Source organism: Dermochelys coriacea, chromosome 9 (assembly GCF_009764565.3).
Source record: "Dermochelys coriacea isolate rDerCor1 chromosome 9, rDerCor1.pri.v4, whole genome shotgun sequence".
Classification (NCBI taxonomy): domain Eukaryota; kingdom Metazoa; phylum Chordata; order Testudines; family Dermochelyidae; genus Dermochelys; species Dermochelys coriacea.
This window is the reverse complement of record NC_050076.1, coordinates 74,239,544-74,264,974: the sequence shown is the minus strand read 5'-3', so window position 1 is coordinate 74,264,974 and position 25,431 is coordinate 74,239,544. Positions and strand designations below refer to the sequence as shown.

The 25,431-nt window shown below is 39.6% G+C and overlaps 1 protein-coding gene and 1 long non-coding RNA gene across 9 annotated transcripts in view; one reads left to right on the top strand and one right to left on the bottom strand.

Moving 5' to 3' along the window:
• Window positions 1–25,431, top strand: part of DACH2 (dachshund family transcription factor 2) — a 511,793-nt gene that overhangs the window by 446,077 nt on the left and 40,285 nt on the right. For all 7 annotated transcript variants that reach the window (XM_043492054.1, XM_043492056.1, XM_043492052.1 and 4 more), the window contains 4 exons: window positions 11,603–11,748; window positions 12,372–12,519; window positions 20,978–21,121; window positions 24,288–24,353. In XM_043492054.1, the coding sequence (XP_043347989.1) occupies window positions 11,603–11,748; window positions 12,372–12,519; window positions 20,978–21,121; window positions 24,288–24,353 (504 nt within the window). The remainder of the gene's footprint in view (window positions 1–11,602; window positions 11,749–12,371; window positions 12,520–20,977; window positions 21,122–24,287; window positions 24,354–25,431) is intronic.
• LOC122455697 overlaps window positions 1–25,431 on the bottom strand; it is a 47,339-nt gene that overhangs the window by 5,404 nt on the left and 16,504 nt on the right. For both annotated transcript variants that reach the window (XR_006274098.1, XR_006274097.1), the window contains one exon: window positions 23,011–23,128. This is a non-coding gene — a long non-coding RNA (uncharacterized LOC122455697). The remainder of the gene's footprint in view (window positions 1–23,010; window positions 23,129–25,431) is intronic.

Below are 25,431 nucleotides of genomic sequence, written 5' to 3'. Positions count from 1 at the left end.
GGTAGCTTTCCTTGCTGATCTCTCCCATCTTCCACTCCCTGTATGCTTTCTGCTTCTTCTTAATCACCTCTCTAAGATGCTTGCTCATCCAGCTTGGTCTACAACTCCTTCCTATGAATTTTTTCCCCTTTCTTGGGATATAGGCTTCTGATAGCTTCTGCAGCTTTGATTTAAAGTAATCCCAGGCCTCCTCTACCTTTAGATCCATAAGTTCTTCAGTCCAATCCACTTCCCTAACTAATTTCCTTAATTTTTGAAAGTCAGCCCTTTTGAAATCAAAAACCCTAGTTGCAGATTTATTTTTGTTAATCCTTCCATTTAGTTTGAACTGAATTAGCTCATGATCACTTGAGCCAAGATTGTCCCCTACAACCATTTCTTCTATGAGGTCCTCGCTACTCACCAAAATTAAATCTAAAATGGCATCCCCTCTAGTCGGTTCAGCAACTACTTGATGAAGGAATCCATCAGTTATCGCATCTAGGAAAATCTGAGCCCTATTATTATTACTAGCACTGGTCCTCCAGTCTATATCTGGGAAGTTAAAGTCTCCCATGATCACGCAGTTTCCATTAGTATTTACTTTATTAAAGACATTAAAAAGGGCTCTATCCATATCCAAATTAGATCCCGGAGGTCTATAGCACACCCCAAGCACTATCGTAGGAGAGGCTTTACTAGTTATCTTCCCCAATGTAATTTTTGCCCAGACGGACTCTGTCTTATCCATTGCATCGCTTCTTATTTCTTTACATTCTACCTCATCATTGATATACAATGCTACTCCACCCCCTTTACCTTTGTTTCTGTCTTTCCTAAAGAGCACATACCCTTCAATACCTGTAGTCCAGTCATGACTACTATTCCACCATGTTTCTGTTATCCCTATAATATCTGGTTTCACTTCCTGTACCAGTAGTTCTGGTTCCTCCTTTTTGTTACCTAGGCTCCTCGCATTGGTGTACAAACATCTTAATTTCTATTAATTTGCTATTCTCCAGTCTCTCCCCTGTTCCCTCTGGCTGCAAGTTCTTTCAATTCCTATTTTCCCTTATAATCCTCTTCAAACCATCTTGTATCCTCCTGGGGCTCATATTTGGTGTAGTCTCCCTTGACTCTTCTGCTTTTCCTATAGGACTAGCCTCTCTTCTCTGCTTCCTTACCCTTCCAGCTTCAACAAGTACCTGCTGAGCCCCTTCTTCATTTTCCAACTCTGCAAACCTGTTCCTAAGCTCTATTTCTCCTTCACTAGCCCGTCTTTTCCTCTGCCTGGTTCTCTTAGTCACATGCTTCCACTGACCACTTTCCTCACCCAGTCTCCCCTCAAAATTCCCCAGCCCTGCTTCCATCTGTGAGTCTGAGCTTTTCCCTTCAGATACTTCATATCTTTGCTCCATCATCTGCTCAAACCCCTTCCTAATCTCAACCAGACTTTCCACCTGCATCTCCAAACCTCGGATCTTTTCCTCCATCAGCTCTATCAGACAACATTTCATGCAGAAAAAAACTCTTACCGGGTCCCCCCTCCAGGATCATGTACATACCACAGCTTCCACATCCAGTCATCCTCAATGTGTCTTTCATTACAGGAGTCACTCCCACAGCTGCCTCCGTATCTGTCATCGCCTTCCCACCTAAGTCCTGTTAATCTGGGAAACACAAGCCACACCAAAAAGACCCCCCGCAAAAGCAAACCCCAAACAAGCACCACAATACAAACTCCCCTGTTTACAGCTCTGTTTGCTAGCTCCTGTGCCCTACAGCTGTCTGTGCCCCTGCCTGGCTGGCTACCTTTATAGGACCTCTAGTCAGAAGCCCCACCCCCTAATCAGGGCTCAGCTGCTCTCCCAGCCCAAAGCCCCACCCCCAATCAGGGCTCAGCTGCTCTCCCAGCACAAAGCCCCTACACACACACACAAATACTAAAAATACAAAACCAAGTACAACTACCTTCTTCTCCAACAGAACTCCCACTCAAACTCCCCTGTTTACAGCTCTGTTTGCTAGCTCCTGTGCCGCTGCAGCTGTCTGTGCCTCTGTTGATGCACCTACATTAAAAATAGAACTTAACAATAATAATAATTAATAATGATAATAGTAGGGCACCATTTTAAGAGATTGAGGTATCAAGTGTGTTATCTAAACTATATATAAACTATCTAATGTAAAGGGTTTATATATGAAACAAATCTATCGCAAAATAATGCTTGCACTCGTTACCTAGAAGGGAATTTTTCTGTGAGGCTTGTGATTACTAATTTTTATTTATATTCTGGTTGCACCTAGAGGTGCCAACTGGTGATTATCTTGCTAACACTGCTGTAAAAATAGCTGTGTAGACAGTACTTTAAAGTTGCAACTTGGGCTGGAGCTTGGGCTCCAAAGTCCACCCACTCCCCACTTCAGAGCTCTACTTCTGAGTTTCACTAACTTGAGTCTGTCGACCTGGGCTGTGTAGACATATCCAGTCTCCATGTTTTGATGTCAAGGAATGATGATGTTCCTTATCATACTTTTCTACAAGAAAAATATCACAGCCTGTTAGATTTCCCTGTGGCAGATTTGATTACTTCTGAACCCTAGAAGATACCAAGTGTCTTGATTCCAGTCTGTTTTTAACAGAGATTAGTAGCATAGACTTCACAGGAGCCAATGAAGGACTGTTTTCAGCACACAACCACATGCGCATACAAAGCTGGGATTTGTATGGACACTTGGCTAGGTAGACAACTTGTGATGCATTTATTTAGCTCGTTATGTGTCCAAATCCCCAACGTTTCAGATGAAACTGTGTGGGTGCCAAGTAGGAGTGTAAACATATATGCAGTGTTGGGTTAAAATTAGGCCCTGGATGTCATGGGGATCAGGAAGGATCTATACAGTAGATTTGGTTTTGTAAATAAGAAAAATATTGAAATTTTCCCAACTTGATTTTTAGTTTTAAATTATTTAAGTTTTGTTACTCTTAAAAGGTTAGCGCTGCATTATCTAAAATATTGCAGCCTTGCTTCTGTTTGGTAACATTGTTGCCATAGATACTATGAAAGAAAGGGCTAAAGAGAAAGAATATGGTGGCAAAATGGAAAACCTATACAAAAATATGTTGTTTATCTGTGGTAAACAGCCAAATTATTATTAGAGTGAATGAGATGTTAATGAATAGCCAGATCACTACCTCTTTTGGTTCAGGGTCGAGAAAGGGAATTGCTGTAAATTTTATCCCCCGACGTTTACTTAGAACCTTCTGATTATACCACAGCAGGCAACTCCTCTGAAAGAAAGAATTCAAAGTCTAAAACCCTTATGTCCCCTGGATGATCCGTGCTGCCTCTTGGCCTGCTTTGATTCCCTGTCAGCATGGCTCCTGGTATGGCTTCCGCTGCTGGGTGTAGCCCCTGGAATATCTCTTAAAGGCATGGGGGGACAGTTTCCTCCACTAAGGAGCTAAAATAGCTTTGCACTATATTAATTTCTGAGCAGATTTTCCAATAGGGTTGAGGGAACGATGCATGTAGTTCCCCATTCTCCCTGATCTTTACCGCCTGTTGTACTACTCCCCTCTGTGTATAGATAGGGCCTGAAGTAATTATTCTAATTATGTAAACTGACATTCTTACAGTGTGTGAGAGGACAGGGCAGTGAGCAAGAGAGGCACTTAAAAACACCTACAGTATGACAACAAGTGGTAGAGTACTTGCTGAAAAAGAAGTCTTTTCTGCCATGCCTTCCCTTCAACATCTGTTGCTCCATATGGAGTCATAAATATTTGCAACAAAATAGTTGAAGAAATAATCTCAACATTAATAGAAAAAGGCTCAATCTGCCAAGAAAATGTAAGATTTTTTTTTTTTGGCAAGTTTTACCCACTCAACCTCATCTGAGAGTTTAAATCTCAGTGGAAGAATAGTCTGACAGGAGTGAAACCTAAATCTTACCATGAGAAGCACATGTCAATTTGAATAGGAAAGAGTTAATTCAGAAAGATTTTGTAGACACCATAGTTTTTTTCCCCTCTTGCTTTCATAGAATCATAGAATATCAGGGTTGGAAGGACCTCAGGAGGTCATCTAGTCCAACCCGCTGCTCAAAGCAGGACCAATCCCCAACTAAATCATCCCAGCCAGGGCTTTGTCAAGCCTGACCTTAAAAACTTCTAAGGAAGGAGATTCCACCACCTCCGTAGATAACGCATTCCAGTGTTTCACCACCCTCCTAGTGAAAAAGTTTTTCTTAATATCCAACCTAAACCTCCCCCACTGCAATTTGAGACCATTACTCTTTGTTCTTTGCATCCCTCTGATCCACAATGGGGAGATCTTTGGAAAGCTTTGTATTAAAAGTGTTCTTGGCTTTTACAGCATAGTTCAAATCCTTGCTTTTGTATTTGGCCACTAGAAATAATAATTGTATATTTGTGTGGGGGAGTGGCAAGGTTAATATTACTCGCGGGTGCCTGTTATTTTAATAAAGCTTCAGAAAGTTGTCATTTGGCAAATAAAATTTGATAGTATTTGAGTTTTCATGTAGGATTAAGGACTGCTTTGTAAAGATCCATTAAGGCAACATCAGTTCAAAACTCAGTATCCAAATTACAAAAGCTGCATAACTCCTATTAGAACCTAAATATGAAAGTAAATAGTAGGATATTATTTAATATATTGTTTGGTAAGTATTTTATAGGACGTGGCTATTGTATGAGTAGAATTTGTTTGTACTTAGGAGTTTTGTTAAAGAACAGGACCGTACCCAAGTGGTGATGGGATTTTTTGAAGTTTATTTTTATTAAACCCTACATGTCGAGTTTTACACTCAAGCTATTTGTAAAGCACCTCGCAAGACCATTTCCCAGGCTTGACACCAGCAAACAGTATGCATTGTTCCTCAGTTTCTTATTCAGTATTGCAAAATACATATCATCTAACTTTTTGATTCTTTTCTTTTTAAGCTTTAAATTAATAAACTCCCCGTATTTTTATTGTAAGTGCCAAATATATTTTAAATATGTGCAACTATAAATAGGTATAATGTTCAGTGTTACTGATGAGAGCCCATTGATGTAAATGTCAAATCTGTATAATTACCCATGTGTCCCTGGTTAAAGAGTGTACAGCTAAAAACAATTGCAAATTGTTATTTCAACCTATTCTAGTCAAGTTTCCGTTCCAGGGCTACCTCGGACTCGTATTTCCATTGAAATACTTCCTAAGTGCCTACTTTATAAAATCCTCCTGGTAAATGTACCCTCATAACTCCTGAAAACAGCTCTATAGAAAGGGCAGTATATGCATTGCTTACACTATTTTCTCTCTTTTATTTACTACTGCAAATAGTCTGCTTTTCTTAAGCCTTCAGATTGCTTCAAGTGTTATAGAAGTGATCTACATTTTCCCCTGGATGTGTTGAAAACAATTACAAGGTTTTATTCAACACTTCTTCAAAACAAAATAAATTGATTTTTTAGAGTGGATGAAAAGCACAAGAAAACTGAATAAGGTGATGTGGAGGATAGCTGGCTTTATTGTTTTATGCTAGCTTCCAAAGCTTTTAGGGCATCCTGAAAATTCATACATAATGGTTAAGTTTTATGGTAAAGTGAGGGGGGGTTTATTGTAAACTGCACTAGTGAAAAACATTATTGTGACATAAAGTGATATAGAGCCCTTTTTTAAATGGACCCAAGTTCGATTTAAAGCTGGTGTACTGGAATAATCAGCTGCACCCCAGTTGCCCTCATTGAGCGTCTGCATTCAGGGAGTGTAATTAAGGAAAAGGAAAAAAAAAGAGGAGCTACTTTAAATTTGGCACCTGAATCACATGCCTTAAAGCAGTAAATTTCTCTGACTTGTGCCAGGTTAGGAGGCGACATCACTTTTCTCATTGATGAAAAGAACTGCTCACTTCCTGGCATAGAAACAATGAGGGTTTGCGGAGCGGTTAAGTCATTGCAGACAGATAACTATCTTTGCAGACTTCATATATATTCCATACATGTTTGAAATAAACACATCTTCTTTACTATCTGTTCCACAGTGGAAACTGATCCCATGGCTTACTAAGGGCACAGTGGAGCTGCCAAGATTAAAAAAAAATCAAACAAAATCATTTTGTTTATCATTTTGATAAACAGCCCTGCATGAGTTTGAGGGCCTGAGCCTACACGAGGATCCACAGGTGTCAACCCTCAGCTTGATGAGAATCCTACTAAAATAAATTGTCAAGAGTTCCACTGACTTTCAGGCATAAGTATCCTTGTGGGAGCATCCCTTTGGTGGATCGGGGCCTAAATCTGTGTACAGGGAGACTAGATATTTTTGACACAGTAGTACTAGTCAGCATTTTCCATTGACTTCAATTAGAGTTGTAGATGTTCAGTTCTTCTAAAAGGTAGGTGCACAGCACCTCCTGTGTTTTACACCTCCTACTGTATACAACTGCAGGCATCTTATCTTAAATAGGTACAGGAGAGAATACACTGCTGCAGAATATTTTTCTTTTAATAAAACATATGGGACCTGACCCTAAAATAGGGGGCAATTTGATTTAAAAAAAATGTTGAAAGGGAACAATGTTTTCAGTAGTGGACATTTTAATCTATCCCAATAAGTCAGTGCAGAAGGAAAATAAGTATTTGTAACTATATCTTCAATCCCGTCCCCCATTCAAAGAACACCACAACTGTCTACACCTTTCTCGTAAGGATGTAGGTTTCCACCACTTCATCAGTTGGAAAAAAATATACAAAGAGTTATCACTATCATGATTATTCTTAATTTCTTCTTGACAACCTTTGAGAAGTCTTTGTCCATCACAAACAGGGCACATTGCCTACATAGCATTGAGATGGTTTATTAATAAAGACCAGAAATTGAAGTGATACGAAGCAAGAGAAAAGAGACTGGTATGGTTACAAATGCTAGGGACTAAAATTTAAGTCTAGGAAGTTATATCTTTGCTACAACAGTTTCTCACTTAAGCTAGTTACCAGCTGCTCCTTCCTTTTAGGCCAAGAGGCTCCAACTTTCACAGACTCATAAGATGCTGCGCCCTACATGGTGGATAACTAAAAAAAAGGCTTTTTTTCCTCCCCTTATGTTACCCACACTCCATTTTTCCCACCGTGAGAGCCAGGAAGGTATCCTGAGGTGCAGACTATGTCCCCTGGCGTGTTTACTAAGTTGTTTCCTCCACTTGTTTGCTTGATGATATTGGTTACCTTATATGTATGTAAATATATGTTCATTGTCCTCTGTCTGTAATCAAGCTGGTCAGACTGGAAATCCACATTGCTTTGTCAGGCTTCCTGCATGCTCTGCCTCCCAAACACAGGTTTTTTTAAGACCATATTTACAGCACACACACACATTAAAAAAAAAAACAAAAAAACCTCTCATTAGACTACCCATACCTACGTCACACAATGATTTGTCAGCCCCAGTGTGTCACCAGTTTATGTATAATCTCTTATATGGCTGCTTTTAGATAAACATTATGACAACTGTGTGTTGTGTGTGTCAGATTTGATATGAATTAATGTATGGTGGGCCCTCTGCCATTTGGCATCAAGGGGGCGCTTACGGTCACACATAGTCTTATGGGCTAGTGCAGCTGCGTCAGCCCCAATGTTGCTGGTAGAGTTTCCCAACTGATTACATTTGTGCTAGTTCTGACAACCTAGGGCTAAGCCCTACACAAGTAATTTTTTTTTTACCCTGCCTCCCCAACGCAGACCCACGTTTGTCGCCTTGTCTCAGTTGTAAACCCTTCGAGGCTCTCACTGTAGCTGCTTGGCTTGGGGAGATAGGGTAACAAAATTAATCAGATGTGTGTAGAAGTTAGACAATCAGGAGCAACAGGTGCCAGCTTGGTGAGCTTATAAATAATGTTTTAGGATATGAATAGAAGGGAGCTAGATTGTTTTCATACTCATGGTCTATCAAGTGTGTGAGGAGCATATCACATAGAGCTAAAAGAATGTGCTTAACTAGCAGGTTTCTTCTTTAATTAAAATACTGACTAGCTTATTGTTAGTGCACTGCACTGTCAGGTTGGAGACTGGTCACATAGCATCTATTCCCAGTCCTGATTTTTAGTCCATAGGCTGGAGTTTCACTTCGCAATCAGGACTGGGCAAGAGACTGGTGAGCCAGAAGATGAACTACAGTGGTCTGTTGGATCTACAGAAATTTTTTTAGCCATCTAAAATGTAATTTTCAGGAGTAGCATTCAATTCATTCTTGGTATTTACTGTATATTTCTTTTCTGCAAATATAATTCTTGCCTTCCTTTATGTCTAGTCAGCACAGCCCCAAGCTAGAAATTAAAATAAAAAGACTTGCCCTCTAAATGGACTCCTTAATGCTATTACAAAGTGTGCCAGGTTTAACAAACAGGCTCAATAAAAGCAGGATTCACTTTGCCTCAATAAATGGAAAGGTTGTTTGTGTCCTTGGTTAGATAGTAGTTGTCCCAGCTGTATTTCTTATTTATTATATTGTTTTATATGTATGAATGCTGCTTTTAATATGTACAGTTCTAGTGGGCTTTAAATTCAAAATGTTTCAGTCAAAACCTTTTCTCCTTTTACTATAAAAAGATGTACTTATTTAACCCACAAAATATGCTTCCAGCACTTGCCCACTTTTTAATTACTTTGTCAATTAGGATTTCCCAAGCCTCGCTAATAAATTTCTGCCTTTGTGTTCACTTATTCAGACTGTGCACAAAATGTAGACTCCATTCAGATGTGAAGACCTATTACAAGATTGAAATAGATTTCTAATGCATTTATCATTCATCTTTGCAGTGTGTGATTTCAATCAGAAAAAAATGATGAATGGTTTGACAGTTTCCACCCATATACGCTAAAACATAATATGCTTCTACTAGTTTTCAGCTATTACAGACTTTAACATGCAATGTGACCTTGGTCTGCAAAGCATGTTTGGTTAGCACAAAAACTTAATCATAAGGAGTCATAAGTAGAATCCTTCTTCTTTACTGCCCTTTTTCTGGGACTAGGAAATTTATTGCTTGTGGGACAGGTAGGATATGAACAATGGGCCAAATAGAGTCCAGGGTTATCTCATCTGTGTGAAAACTGCTGCTGAAAATCGATGTGACCTCTGCTACACTGTCATCCCAATTCCCACCCTCTGTGTCCTATTTGTCTTTTGGTAGAAGCTTAGATCTGTGTGCTGTCTCTATGTGTCTCTCTTGGGCCAGATTATCAAAATGAATCATTGCCTGCATACCTCTTATATTTCTATTTATTTTCCTGGTGTTGACTAGGTCTGATGAAATATGATTCTTTTTGCATTTGATCCTCACTGCAGCAAGCAGCACCTAATTTAGCTGTGTCTATCTCTTTAAAGAAGAGTAATACTATTTTGAAACTTCAATCTACTGTATAGCAACATTACAAACCATAGACCATGAAACCTGTCTTCACAGTCAATAGTAATTTTCCTTTCAGCCAATTTAATAGTATTACTTTCATCTCCAAGTAGGAGAGATTTCTAGATATTTTAAAGCTGTTACAGTTTTCTGTTATGCATACTTTATGTATTGCTCTCCTTTTGAGATGTCACTTTTGTTTAGTGTGCCTTAACTCTGTAGCATAAACGTCATTTCTGTGTAATATCATATGTAACAGCTAATCAATTAATTTTAAGATTTCTACTTCTTATATAAAATATTTAAACAGGAGAAACAGTATATAGTCTTTGAATCAGTACGAATGCAGTGGTCTGAATATGTAACCACAGTTGTTTAAAAATAGATAATTTCTATGACATAAATCCAGCTTCTACAAAGATGTGAATATGTTGTAGGCTTTTGTTATTATTAATACCTGAGGCATCATTGTGAAGATGTTCCAGTTAATGCTCTCAAACAGTGAAGACAAAATACTCCCTAACATAGATTTCAACAAATACAGAAAAACTCCTAGCACTTCTGGGTTAGTTCTCAGCAAATGTATTTCAGAAACGTAACACGTTAGCTTGTTCAAGAGATGCCTAAGGAATTTGTTTTTCAAGCTATATAATATTACCAATGTAAAGACCTGCAGGTTAATTTCTGTCATAGTATTTGTAACCAATGTACTGATTCCCTCTGGATTTTTTTTTAAATGGTGGAGGGAAAGCCCTGTAAATGTGATCTGATCTAATTGTAAATCTTAGAATTAATATGACCAAGGCACTTGACGAATGAAACTATCAGGATTGGTTGTGCAATTGCCTTTAGAAAACACATGCATCATGAATTTATGATCAATATATTAGTTTCAAGCTTTATTAAGAAACAATTGCCGTGAAGATGTTCTTATAACTTCTGCAACTGCCAAAGGAATTAAAGGGATGTTTCATGGATTCCACAGGAACACTACTGAAATATATTTCTAGGCATTGCAGATTCAAAAAACGTACAACACAACACCTGATATAAGATAAGTGACTGAAGATTTTTGTTCTATAGGTTTCAGCAGTAAGCTTGATACTTAAAGCCAGTATGTAGAGGAGGGTTTAAAAAGAGGTAATATGTCAGTTATTCCTCTGCAACAGAGGTTTTCAAATGTTATTCATTTGTGGATTCCTAAAAATTTTTGAATGGCAGTGCAGATCCCTTTGGAAATCTTAGACATAGGCTGTGGACCCTGCAAGGTCTGCAGACCACAGGTTGAAAACTACTGCTCTGCAATATTCATTAGTGACAGTGTTAATTCATAAAAAAAAAAAGGTTTGGGCTCAGACAGATTGGTGAAAAATATTTTAAAATGATGTTGCTTCTCTGGAGATTAACTTTTTACATCATGGAGGGGCAATGTGTTGCCTGTCAAATAGGGAATATGATATTGGGCTAGGATCTTTCAATTTATAAAAGGCACACCAGTTTGGCTACCTATCGTAAATTGCAGGAGCAGGGGTTCTCCTTACTCTACCATGTTACTACCCCCTTTCCAGTGCCTGACTTACTTCAGAATACACCCTTTCTCTTTTTACCCTAGATGAAACAACTCACCTAAAATACTCAAAGCATGTTTAGCTAATGCTGAACACTAGAAAGGATGACAATAGCAAGATACTCTGTAGGAAAATCTGTACTGACATTTCACCTACAACTGAGACTTGGTGTCATCCAGGCAAGAGGGAATAACTGAGCTGATTATACTGTTGACTCTGGGAGGAGAAAATTAAAGGGAAGGAGAAATGATAAATTCCCTGATTATAGAGGATTTCTTTGGTTGTAACAGAAAAACCCTACTTTTCATTATTCTCTGATAAACCGTTCAGATCTAGTGACCTGAGTAACATAGCTATAATTCTGTAATATACTGACATCTGGGGTATAACAATATTTGTGCACCTCCTCCAGGCTGCTCAGCATGATTTTTCTTTAACTTGTTCTATTTTTCAGCCTTACCATAATCACAATCCTTGTTGCCGTAAGACAAACAATGACAATTTTGCTATAATAGTTATGAGTTGATTTCAAGGTGAATTAAGTCCTGGCCTTTAAACATTTCAGTCACCTGCCTGTATAAGAAGGTTGCCATTGCCAATATATTAACTTTCTGATGTTGCTTTCTAATATGTCTTTACAGAAGAGGTCCAAATTGCTATTCCAATAATGAAACCAACCTTAGATAAAGTCCAACTGGCTGGACAGACCTTGCCTCCTGGATTCCCTGCACCATTTCTTTTTGCTGACGGTTTATCATCAGTAGAAACTCTATTAACCAACATTCAGGTAAATTATCGGGACTAGAGATACATAATGATAAATTAACTCACAAAGAATGAACATGCAGCATTCTCATTTATTTAGTAATTCATACAATTAATGAATTAGTAATTCTACAAAATCATATTCCTATGGATTCAGAATAATCTGTAAAATCAGATCTATTTTAATGAGATTTTTTTTTGAAGAAAACAGAAGAATGCTAACTACACTAGATAGTTTGTTTAAAATGCAGCGCAAGAGTTAAACTTTTCAGAACAGCAGTAATATGTCTCTCTTAGGGTTTTTCCCCCCGATTGGACAGAACATGCGTATACATATATGCAATTTCTCTCTGTTTGTGTTTCTTGAGTCCTCATATGTCTTTTATTTAAGTTTCATTTTTGTGTGATAAAAAACCTCAATGGGATGAATTTGGAAACTCTATTTTGAATGAGTCCACACCCCAAAGTTTCTCATAGAATATGATGTAGTTGCCTAATCTCCTCAATTGTGTGCAAAAGTATACAAGTTTCCTGTCATAGTTTTTTCTATTCTCTCACACAGATAGGATCAAATGATGATGTTTTATGCTACCACTGAGATTAAATGTCATTTTTCACAAGGCTGATGTATGTGTGTGCTTTTAGGGTCTACTGAAAGTAGCTGTGGACAACGCACGAGTCCAGGAAAAACAGATACAACAGGAAAAGAAAGAGTTAAAGATGGAGCTTTGTAGAGAGAGAGAACTGAGAGAGAGCTTAGAAAGGCAACTTACAGCTGAGCTGCAAAGCAGAGGTAAGTGAATGAAGAATGGACTTTAGATATGTTTTGCCTGCTCTTAGCAGCTGGTGACTTGGGCTTAGCTAGCAGTCATAGATTAGCATAATGCAGTAGTGGACAAACACTGTTAAAGAAAGATTTAAGTTAGAATCATAGAATCATAGAATCATAGAATATCAGGGTTGGAAGGGACCCCAGAAGGTCATCTAGTCCAACCCCCTGCTCAAAGCAGGACCAAGTCCCAGTTAAATCATCCCAGCTAGGGCTTTGTCAAGCCTGACCTTAAAAACCTCTAAGGAAGGAGATTCTACCACCTCCCTAGGTAACGCATTCCAGTGTTTCACCACCCTCTTAGTGAAAAAGTTTTTCCTAATATCCAATCTAAACCTCCCCCATTGCAACTTGAGACCATTACTCCTCGTTCTGTCATCTGCTACCATTGAGAACAGTCTAGAGCCATCCTCTTTGAAACCCCCTTTCAGGTAGTTGAAAGCAGCTATCAAATCCCCCCTCATTCTTCTCTTCTGCAGACTAAACAATCCCAGCTCCCTCAGCCTCTCCTCATAAGTCATGTGCTCTAGACCCCTAATCATTTTCGTTGCCCTTCGTTGTACTCTTTCCAATTTATCCATATCCTTCCTGTAGTGTGGGGCCCAAAACTGGACACAGTACTCCAGATGAGGCCTCACCAGTGTCGAATAGAGGGGAACGATCACGTCCCTCGATCTGCTCGCTATGCCCCTACTTATACATCCCAAAATGCCATTGGCCTTCTTGGCAACAAGGGCACACTGCTGACTCATATCCAGCTTCTCGTCCACTGTCACCCCTAAGTCCTTTTCCGCAGAACTGCTGCCGAGCCATTCGGTCCCTAGTCTGTAGCGGTGCATTGGATTCTTCCATCCTAAGTGCAGGACCCTGCATTTATCCTTATTGAACCTCATTAGATTTCTTTTGGCCCAATCCTCCAATTTGTCTAGGTCCTTCTGTATCCTATCCCTCCCCTCCAGCGTATCTACCACTCCTCCCAGTTTAGTATCATCCGCAAATTTGCTGAGAGTGCAATCCACACCATCCTCCAGATCATTTATGAAGATATTGAACAAAACGGGCCCCAGGACCGACCCCTGGGGCACTCCACTTGACACCGGCTGCCAACTAGACATGGAGCCATTGATCACTACCCGTTGAGCCCGACAATCTAGCCAGCTTTCTACCCACCTTATAGTGCATTCATCCAGCCCATACTTCCTTAACTTGCTGACAAGAATGCTGTGGGAGACCGTGTCAAAAGCTTTGCTAAAGTCAAGAAACAATACATCCACTGCTTTCCCTTCATCCACAGAACCAGTAATCTCATCATAAAAGGTGATTAGATTAGTCAGGCATGACCTTCCCTTGGTGAATCCATGCTGACTGTTCCTGATCACTTTCCTCTCCTCTAAGTGCTTCAGGATTGATTCTTTGAGGACCTGCTCCATGATTTTTCCAGGGACTGAGGTGAGGCTGACCGGCCTGTAGTTCCCAGGATCCTCCTTCTTCCCTTTTTTAAAGATGGGCACTACATTAGCCTTTTTCCAGTCATCCGGGACTTCCCCCGTTCGCCACGAGTTTTCAAAGATAATGGCCAAGGGCTCTGCAATCACAGCCGCCAATTCCTTCAGCACTCTCGGATGCAATTCGTCCGGCCCCATGGACTTGTGCACGTCCAGCTTTTCTAAATAGTCCCTAACCACCTCTATCTCTACAGAGGGCTGGCCATCTCTTCCCCATTTTGTGTTGCCCAGCACAGCAGTCTGGGAGCTGACCTTGTTAGTGAAAACAGAGGCAAAAAAAGCATTGAGTACATTAGCTTTTTCCACATCCTCTGTCACTAGCTTGCCTCCCTCATTCAGTAAGGGGCCCACACTTTCCTTGGCTTTCTTCTTGTTGCCAACATACCTGAAGAAACCCTTCTTGTTACTCTTGACATCTCTTGCTAGCTGCAGCTCCAGGTGCGATTTGGCCCTCCTGATATCTTTCCTACATGCCCGAGCAATATTTTTATACTCTTCCCTGGTCATATGTCCAAGCTTCCACTTCTTGTAAGCTTCTTTTTTATGTTTAAGATCCGCTAGGATTTCACCATTAAGCCAAGCTGGTCGCCTGCCATATTTACTATTCTTTCGACTCATCGGGATGGTTTGTCCCTGTAACCTCAACAGGGATTCCTTGAAATACAGCCAGCTCTCCTGGACTCCCTTCCCTTTCATGTTAGTCCCCCAGGGGATCCTGGCCATCTGTTCCCTGAGGGAGTCAAAGTCTGCTTTCCTGAAGTCCAGGGTCCGTATCCTGCTGCTTACCTTTCTTCCCTGCGTCAGGATCCTGAACTCAACCAACTCATGGTCACTGCCTCCCAGATTCCCATCCACTTTTGCTTCCCCCACTAATTCTACCCGGTTTGTGAGCAGCAGGTCAAGAAAAGCGCTCCCCCTAGTTGGCTCCCCTAGCACTTGCACCAGGAAATTGTCCCCTACGCTTTCCAAAAACTTCCTGGATTGTCTATGCACCGCTGTATTGCTCTCCCAGCAGATATCAGGAAAATTAAAGTCACCCATGAGAATCAGGGCATGCGATCTAGTAGCTTCCGTGAGTTGCTGGAAGAAAGCCTCATCCACCTCATCCCCCTGGTCCGGTGGTCTATAGCAGACTCCCACCATGACATCACTCTTGTTGCACACACTTCTAAACTTAATCCAGAGACACTCAGGTTTTTCCACAGTTTCGTACCGGAGCTCTGAGCAGTCATACTGCTCCCTTACATACAGTGCTACTCCCCCACCTTTTCTGCCCTGCCTGTCCTTCCTGAACAGTTTATAACCATCCATGACTGTTCTTATGTAAAAGTTCTTATGTAAAACAAGTTTTTCTTCAGGCAGATAGGAAAAAACTGACTGTAGCACTGTTTCCTAGAGGATAGCTGGCCACAAAATATTTTGGCAGATCCCCTAGTTGAGAGCTGATTCAGTTCCATGGCTTTCACATGTATTATTACCAGTCCATCTGTGGGTTCTTAACTTGAATTCTTGATTTGGCAGCTTTAATTTATTCTGTGTTGCCAGCTATTATCTTCACCAGTGAGGAGCAGTCTTATTTTGCGAAAGAGTCACAAGGAAAGTACATTTCTAAAATGTGTTTACACCAGAATTTCTTTCGTCATCTTCCCTTTGAGCTAGCCCATCCTTTTGAGGATAATTATTATGCTAATAGGGAGGCTAGTCAGTTAGCTTCATTTGCAGATGACTCCAGTGCCACACCATTGATCAGATGGGAGGAGAAAATGCTTATCCAAAACTGTCCTTTCCTGAGATCAGAAGCAAATAACCTTACTAATTCTCCTGTCATACCATGGAGGGAAACATGAAAGAGCTCTTAAACTGGGTCTTGTAAGGTGGTAACATGAATCATAATCACAATAGCACCATGATTGTGTTAGTTTTATAGTATGGCGTCTTAAGTGTAACATTTTTCACTGTGGTATTGCAAAGAGAGCAGACTTGTCCAAATATCAGCATCTACATTAAAGGGCAATATGAAATGAGTAGAAGTTATAGTGAACATGCTAAAATACCATCCATGGATTATATCAAAATTCTACCCTCTAGGAGTTAGAAGTGAATGGAGAGAAAACTCCCCAGAGATAATTAAATTGCAGAGGACCTGCAATTTGTTGTACCCCCACAATCCAAAGGAAAGAAAGCGTGGTATATTCTCATAAGGTGAAATTCACCCCAAGTAAAGGACCAGCACAGAACCTGTGCATCCCTTAAGATTCATTTAAACCATCACAATCCTTACATGAGACTTAAGTGATGTATAGACATTGGTGGCCTCCAGCATAGAACTGAGTTTCATCACTGATGCATCATCCTTGGTTTTGTTCCTCTCCCAGACCATCTCCATCAGTGCAGAAAGAGCTCCAATGGACCTGGACTTTGTTACACAAAAGAGTGCACAGAGATTGCAGAAATTCCCAGCATCATGTCCCCCTCCCCACATTGTAGTGGAACTGCAGCACTTTTGCTGCAGGCAGGAACCTCTATGGCTGAATGGGCTAAGAAGGCAGGATTTGCTCCATGTGCATATTGGAAGATTGAAACTGAATCAGGCTTTGGTACTCTCAAGATGCTGCTATATCTGAAAATAAATAGAATGAAATACCTTCATACAGCTGCCACAGCTTTACAATCTACGTAATAATAGAACCACTCCCTTTACACTTTAAGGAAGTGTTTTGATTACATTTTAAAATATTTAAAAAGCACTGAAGTCCTTCCATTGCAGCCTTAGACCAGATAGATGGAGATTGGCAATGTATCATCTGAGATGATCTGAACTATAACTTCAGTTTTAAATATAGTATGAAATTAGTTGAAAGGTCTTTTCAATGCAATCTGAGCTGCTTGACTTTGAGTGTGCCAGTTATTTCAGTGGAGACTACTTGAGCACGTAAAGAAGCTGGTTTTGGCTGTCCTCTAACTAGATCACTAGAGAGAGCTGGGTAAAGTACTTGCAGCGAACAATTGATGTGAACATGGAAACAGTGAGCCACAGACACCATAATGTGGTTAAATGAAGAGGCCGTGACTTTATTACCTTACTGGGGTAACTACCCCAAACTACCTGATAGGGTGGTCCAGAATGAATCAATGGACACTGGTAGCCTTTATGTACTGTAAATCTGGGGTGAGTGTGAAAACTATGCACCCTCAGTTCTAGGATCCTGACCCCCTTCATGCTGGAGGTAGAGAGATGAGGGGAGCCAAAATATACAGCAGACATGGAGGTATACCCCCTTTGCCATGCCATGTGTGTCCAGAACTAATGGCCAAGCAGCTCAATGGATTTAGGGCCCTCATTTAGACCCTTCTGAACCCATCAAAGTTATGATAATTGTAATTCAACATCCCCCACCCCTAAACAGACCTCCTGAATACATAAAAAACCCATACAGTTTTGTGTCAATTTCACCATATGGAAAAAGTCACTTCTAGACCCCAAAACTGACAATCAGTATAGACCCCAGAGATCCAGCATCCTAATTAAAGGGTGGGTATGTTAGAGATGAAACATGGACCTTGCAATGGCTACAATGCATGGGAAGCAGACTGTATCTTTCCTTCCCCTCTTCCATCAACCATGTGACAACTAATCCCCGGCCTCGCACCACTCCCATTGCCCAGTAGCAGTAATAGGGAATGGGACAAGCACCCAGCTGAAGCATGTGACACTCCAATTTCCCTTTCTTTACAGTATCCAGAAGGTGAAAAAGGAAAGGGATCTGGACAATGAATCATAGAAATGTAGGGTGGGAAGGGGCCTCGAGAAGTCATCAAGTCCAGCCGCCTGTGCTGAAGCAGGACTATACCTTGATCATTTCTGACAGGTGGTTGTCCAATCTGTTCTTAAAAAGCCCTACAATTATGGGGGTTCCATTGGAAGCCTATTCCAATGTTTAAGTACCTTTATAGCTAGAACATTTTCCCTAAATTTCCCTTGCTGCAGATTAAGCCCATTACTTCTTGTCCTACTTTCAGTGGACCTGGTGAACATCACCATCCTCTTTCTAACAGCCCTTAACATACTGTATTTATAGACTTAACAGGTTCTCTTCTCAATACTGAACATGTCCAGGTTTTTTAACCTTTGCTCATAGGTCAGGTTTTCTAAACTTTTTATGATTTTTGGTGCTCTCCTCTGTACTCTATCAAGTTTGTCCTCATCTTCCTTAAAGTGTGGCGCCTAGCATTGGACACAGTACTCCCGATGAGGCCTCACCAGTGCTGAGTAGAGTGGGACGACAACTTCCCATGTCTTTTATAAATGACACTCCTTTTAATGCACCCCAGAATGTTAGCTTTTTTCACAAATGCATCACACTGTTGACTCATATTCAATTTGTGATAACCCCCAGATCCTTTTCAGCAGTACTACCACCTAACCAGTTATTCCCCATTTTGTAGTTGTGCATTTGATTTTTCCTTCCAACAGCACTTTTCTTTACTGAAATTCATTTTGTTGATTTCAGACCTATTTGCCAAGGTCATTTTGAGGTCATTAAAGGGCACCTGAGGGAGCCATATTGAACTCTTACTTACTATTCTTTACATCGAGACAGTTTTCAGATGTGCCTTTAATATCTCTTAAGAATCTGCCAGTCCTCCTGAACCCCTTTTCCCCTTAGATTTCCTTCCCATGGGACCTAACCTATCAGTTCTCCGAATTTGTTTTCTATTTTTTGAAGTCCATTGTCCTTATTCTCCTGCTCTCACTCCTTCCTTTCCTTAGAATCATGAAATTTATCATTTCAGAGTCATGGTCACCCAAATTGCCCTCCATCTTCATATTTGCTCTCAATTTCTCCCTGCTGCTCAGACTCGAGCCTAAAATGGCTGTCCCTCTGGTTACTTCCTGCACTTTCTGAAACAAAAAGTTTCCCCCAATACCTTCCAGGAACTTATTGCAAATTTTGTGTTTTGCCATATTTCTTTCCCAATTGATGGCTGGGTAGTTAAAGTCCACCATTACTATCAGGTCCTGTGTTTTGGATATTTCTGTTATTCCTTATCCAACTCCTTCCTGATTGGATAGTCTACAGTAGACCCATACTGTGACATTACCCCTATTTTTTTTTACCCCTTCTATCTTTACCAAGAGACTTTCAATTGTTCTGTCTCTCACCTATTGCTGAACCTCAAGACAAGTATATATTCTTAATATATAAAATAGCATCCCCTCCTCCATCCTGCCTGTCTTTCTCATTTAATGCTCTCAGTTAATATTTGAGGAACTGATTCACCCTTCCTCAAGGCATGTAGCACTGTTCTTTACAAGCAGGCCCCCCAATGAAACAATAGGACTTCATGCAGAGTAAGACTGAACTCATCTTGAAGCAGGGTAGCTGAATCTAGGTCTTAATCTTCCCAACTTTTATAAAGGGTACTGAAGCAGTTTCAGGAAAAGCATTTTCATTTTTTGAGCTCTTCAAAGAAAATGGCATTCCAGTGGATAGCTCTGCCACTGATCTTCTGGGTGACCTTGGGCAAGTCACTGCACTTCTTTGTGCCCCAGTTTTCCCATCTGTTCAACAGGGATAATAATACATAACTCCTTTGTGAAGTGCTTTGATATCTACTGATGAGAAAGTAGTATTTAAGAGCTAAGTATTATTCTTATAATACTTTTACCTATTTTGACCCGAGTGTTTGACCAACATTCTGGGTCTGGTGGGTTGTTTCTGTTCAGAGGAGAAATTGATGACAGAATCAGATATTTCTTAGATGCAATCCTGATTTGTGTTCTTATTTAAATACAAATAATGTAAAAAGGCCTGTTTTCCTGAACACAGTAAGAATCAAACAGCAGGAGGCAGTCTCTTTACTGACAGTTCCAAGCCTCTTTCCAGTTAACACTATGCCCAAAAAGCTCTTTCTCTGGGCTTTATCTCAGAAGTACGCTCCTGCTACTGTTCTGATTGTCTCCTTGCTTTCTCCTTCTCTGCCTATCTTGGGCTGCTTCTGCTCACAAATACAGACACCTCCACCAAACAATACCCAACCCCCTGCATTTGCATTCAGTCCCCAGTGCTATATTTCCATCCACATAGCTTTGACTGGCCTTGCAAGTGGCCGTGGCTCCTGCAGTTTCAGACATTTTATTCCAAAATGAGTCTGACTGCTTCTTACATTTATCGTGAATGAAGGACGCTATCATGCCTATCAGCTTCAGAAAGGTTTCGCCCCAACTCAATAATAGTATTTATATTATTGATCATTCCAGATTTTACCTGGGAATTCAAACATAGCAAATTCCATTTCCTTTTAATATTGGAAAATACCACTGGATGTCAAAGTAGTAAATAAATGCTCTTGTATGTCTATATGAATATCACTGGTCCCAGCATCTGACACATGCTTTGCAGAGATTAATATAATTGGAGTTGTATGTAGAAAGCAAACAGTCACTGGGGAAGGTGGGTCTAATATTCTCAATGATGAAGGGAAGAGTTGGAATGGAAAACTAGATACTTAAGTCATTGCTGAGGAAATTACATTTTTATTAGACTGGGTGTAAAACAAAACTCCAAGTCCAAACTCCCTCAGACTTCGTGAAATGCAAATCCAAAACTAATCCAAATTTCACTGCTGATCCCTCAGCCTGATTCTGCCAACACTGAGTGGTATAGTGACATCAATGGGACTGCTCACTCTCATTGAGGATAGCGGGATCAGGACATTTAAAATGTTATGATCCAAACATTTTCACATTTTGGATATGGAGCTATAATTTTTGTAACAGACCCATTTCTGGTATTTTCCTCTCCTGGCTCCACAGAGCTTGAATGTCAGCTGATGAGTATCTTTGTTATGAAAGCATTATTTAGAGTTTACTTAGAACTATTTAATGAAGTCTTTGCACTACATTTATTTTCCAGCAACAATTCAAAAGCGCTTGAAGAAAGAGAAAAAAGCAAAGAGAAAATTGCAGGAAGCCCTGGAGTTTGAATCAAAGAGGAGAGAACAAGTGGAACAGGCACTTAAACAGGCCACGTCGGGTGATGGTCTCAGGATGTTAAATGGTAATGTTTTAGTTGGATTTTGACAATTGAGTTAGAATTATGTTTATCAGTTCTAATTAGCTGGAAAATATAAAATAGCACTAGAGATGCAAAAAACAGTCTAGTTTTTAAACACGAGCCTTGTCCAGAAATAATTAAAAACCAAATTTAAGTCAAGTGCTCTGGTTCATGAATTAAACAAGAAAAAATAAGTAAGTCTAGATCTAGAAAGAGAGAGGAGGGCAGACATACAAATAATGCAGGAATGCCAAGACATACTATACATTATTACCCTAGAAACCTGTTACAGTGATGGCTGGGGCTGTGAGAAACTTGTTGGTTTGAGTTTGCATGAGGTTCTGTGACTTTCCCATCTGTGCAGATTCAGTTTCATAACTATTGAATTTCCTTCTAAAAGTTCAACTTTTCAAACTCAGTATGAACTTGTTCAAACTGAAGACTTATTAAACTTACTACAGGCTTGTCTATACTGGCAACATTAAAACGCTGCCGCGGCAGTGCTTTAACATGGATTATGTGATTGCAGCAGAGCACTGGGAGAGAGCTCTACCAGCGCTCTAAAATACCCACCTCCACGAGGGGCATAGCAGGAATGCACTTCTAGCACTAGTGCACTGTCTATACTGGCACGTTACAGTGCTGAAACTTGCAGCGCTCATAGGGCTGGTTTTTCACACCCCGAGGGAGAAAGTTGCAGCGCCGTAAAGTGCCAGTGTAGACAAGCCCTACATTGTGTAAATCTTTGTGACTGTTTAGGTTCACAGCTATCTCAAGTATTGTAAAACTAAACCACACAATTTCCAGAAATGTGTGAATAACGAAGGACAAAAAGTTCTATCAAGTGATATTAAAAAATATTGAATCTAAAGAGATCTGAACAAAAATTAGCACTTCTGTTTCTGTGTTTGAAACTGAAACTAGCTAGTTTTCACTTAGTTTCAGATTCTGTAGCAAAAGGTTTACACAGCCAGTCAACTGATGACTGTATTGGAGTAAATTGAATCTTTATATAATCTAAGATCCATTTGCTTGATTTTTTTCAGAGGTGCCAAGGATCTGCAGCTCCCATTGACTTAACTGGAATTTGTAGATGCTCAGCATTTCTGAAAATCATGTCAGGGTTGTCAGTACTCCACTAATTTTATCAACATATACTGAATTCTACAATTATTTGTGCTCCTTTAGACATTTAGACAACTTCTTAATTTGCAATTAGGTAGATGTCTATATGTTAACACCTGCAAGAAGCACAAATGCTTGAAGTGAGCTGTAGCTCACGAAAGCTTATGCTCAAATAAATTTGTTAGTCTCTAAGGTGCCACAGGTCCTCCTTTTCTTTTTGTATTTAGATGTTAATCTGATTTTACTGGCAAATCAGGTAGCTCGTTAGCACCCAACACCACAATTTAATTGCAGATACAATTTTATGCCCATAAAATTTGAAGGGTGATTTGTGAGAAATTTTTTTTTTACATTAACTCATATGGTCTGTCCCTGTAACAGATACTAGTGTTAGTTACAGGTGATTTTGTTGTTTTATGAACAAACAGCATATATTTTAATAGGCTAATAAAACCTTTTAGAAATATGTGCTGAATGCCCCCAGGTAATTAGGAAAGGAGGACATTCACGTTATTGTGAGTTTAAAACACAGCCTTTGTTCTAATTTATTCCTTCAGATCCATTACATTCAGAGCCAGTGTCTCTCTCTCTGTACGATGCACCAGCATGCACTCTGCTGGTGACATCGGACCCATACAAATGCCAGTATGGGTAAGGAAAGCCCATTTGGCTAAAGTCATTTGTGATTTTTTTTGGTAAATATTATTCTATATATATTTGATAAAAATATTAAAAACTTTGCAATACTATACAAGTATGGAATTTACCTTCTTGTGTGCTGCACTGGTCCCTAATGAGGGTTTAGTGGTGGTTGTGATGTGACTAGCTGAGTGCATGCTGGTCCATAATACCAAACAAGTACTGTCAAGTCTGGATGTCGCAGACCTAAAGGAGGAAAAAAGGTAAGTTTTAAACTAGCAGAATAGTTATTGGGGCATTTAGCACAACATTCTAAAGTTGTATGACGCCTTAAACTATATTTACAGGTCCCTTTTAAATAGGCTCTGCTGAAGTTTCTAAGTGCTGTATTATAAAGGGAAAGCAGATGTTTCCACAGGATGGAGGAGGGCATGAATTCCAATCACATACTCCTCATGTTAATCCTTGATGGCATTGAGTGGTATAGTGGCATCTGTTATCCCAACACTCCTGGGTGTTTGAGCCCCAAAGCACCCACAAACACTTCCTACAAAGACATTATCAGCATTAAACTATGGTTCAGACGTGTATATGTGTGTGTGTTACATTGTTAGAACATTGCTACTAATTTGGGAATAAGAGTGCAATCAATGTGGTGGGAGTTTCCTTTCAGAGATTTGGAAGTGCTTCACATTTCAAATTATTAAACATATATAATTTTGCTTTGGGACCTAAAGCAGTCTTAGAAAAGACTTGGAAAGAAATCTTATACAATTTCTGCTTGAAGTGTGTGTGTGTATGTGTATATATATATATACATACACACACACACATACATACACACACACAGTAGAGGTTAATACAAGCTTGAGAAAAAACATTTAAATAACTATAACATATATATGATATACTGCTAGTATTCTTTAGGGGGATATTTTAAAGACATTATCATGACATAAAATTAGGGCAAGGAGGTAACAGTGTACAATGGCTTCAAATCATACCATTTGACACTCAACGGCATTGGCTGCCGTATCTACAATTTTGCTTTGCAAGTACGCTGCTAGGATGGGGCAATTTAGTTTAGTGTTTTCCACATCTTAATTTCTATTTTTTTATGCGAGAGATAGCACCAGTACTCCAAAAGAGAATTTCATTGACATATTAATAACATATGCTGAGAATCACCAGAGAATGTGTGCAGTATGTTAAAAATAATTCACTATAAGACTGGCAGTACTTTTTCACATTTGGTAAACAATTTACTACTGGAAATTCTGTGAAATGCCAATGTTTTATGTCGGACTACTGCAAGTTAAAGATCATCCTGGTTTGCAATAAGTATTTTTCTAAAGCTGCATCAAGGAAAGACAAAGACATTAATCTTAAGTGTCACATTTTTCAGATGCTGGAATCCCAGACATGGAAATAGAACACAATGGAACTCAACATGACAGTGCAGCAATGCAAGGTGCAGTATATTTCACACTGTTATTTAAAAATCTATAATTTGTGGTATTCCAGAGAAATGAGATTCAATGCAGCATCAGCTTGGTCTAATTTTTCACACCTGATGACAAATGCAGAAATTGCAGAAGTCTGTTACTTCATTTTTTGTTTAATCTAGAAAACGATTTAAAAAACACAGTAAATTTAGATGTGCAGGTATTAAATTATTTTTAATACAGTGTAAGCAAATCTCATACTTAACTGCCAAACTAGCTCGTATGTAGGTTTAATCCAAAAGGTGTAATATCCTTGTGATTTTACATGCCTTTTAGAATTGCACATCTTTTGAGATAGTTTTAGTCTCTCTGTTTACCCTCATGTAAATCAGAGGGTTGTGTACACAAATATATACATACCGTATATATTTAAAATCATCATTAGAAGTGCAAATATAGCTAAGCACAAATGCCAAAATTATTACACAGTGTCTATAGATATTTTATATGTACGCGCATATTTGTTTGTACACACAGTGTATTTTCCCTCTCATGGTATATCTACACTGCAGCTGGGACCATTCTTCTGAACCTGGGTAGACAGACACATGCCAGCTCTGCTTAAGCTAGTGTGCTAAAAATAATAGTGTGGATGTTGTGCCTCTGTGTAGTCACCTGAGCTCAGACAGGCTTCTACACAACATCTACACTTCTGTTCTTAGCATACCAGAGCAGAACTAGATGGCATCCTTTACTCGAGTTGGGAGGCACACTCCCAGATGCAGTGTAGACATACCCTCAGTTTCTCTCCCACACCCTTATCAGTCCATTTCTGATCCCATTGCATATCCCTGACTCAAAAGTCATCCCCTGTTGAATTTCAAGTCTGTTGCAAAGTATCAGAATTCTAGAGCTATTCACATAAAAGGTTATCCAAATAATAGGCAAAACAATGAATTTTTTCCTAGCCTTGCTCTTGGAAATGGTGTAACGATTTCAGACAAACACATTCTGAGGCAAACATCCAACATGGAAAATTTCAGCTGAAATGGTTAAAGCTTGGCAAAGGTATAAGCAACTTTTCTGGGTCTTCTTTTGGAAAGT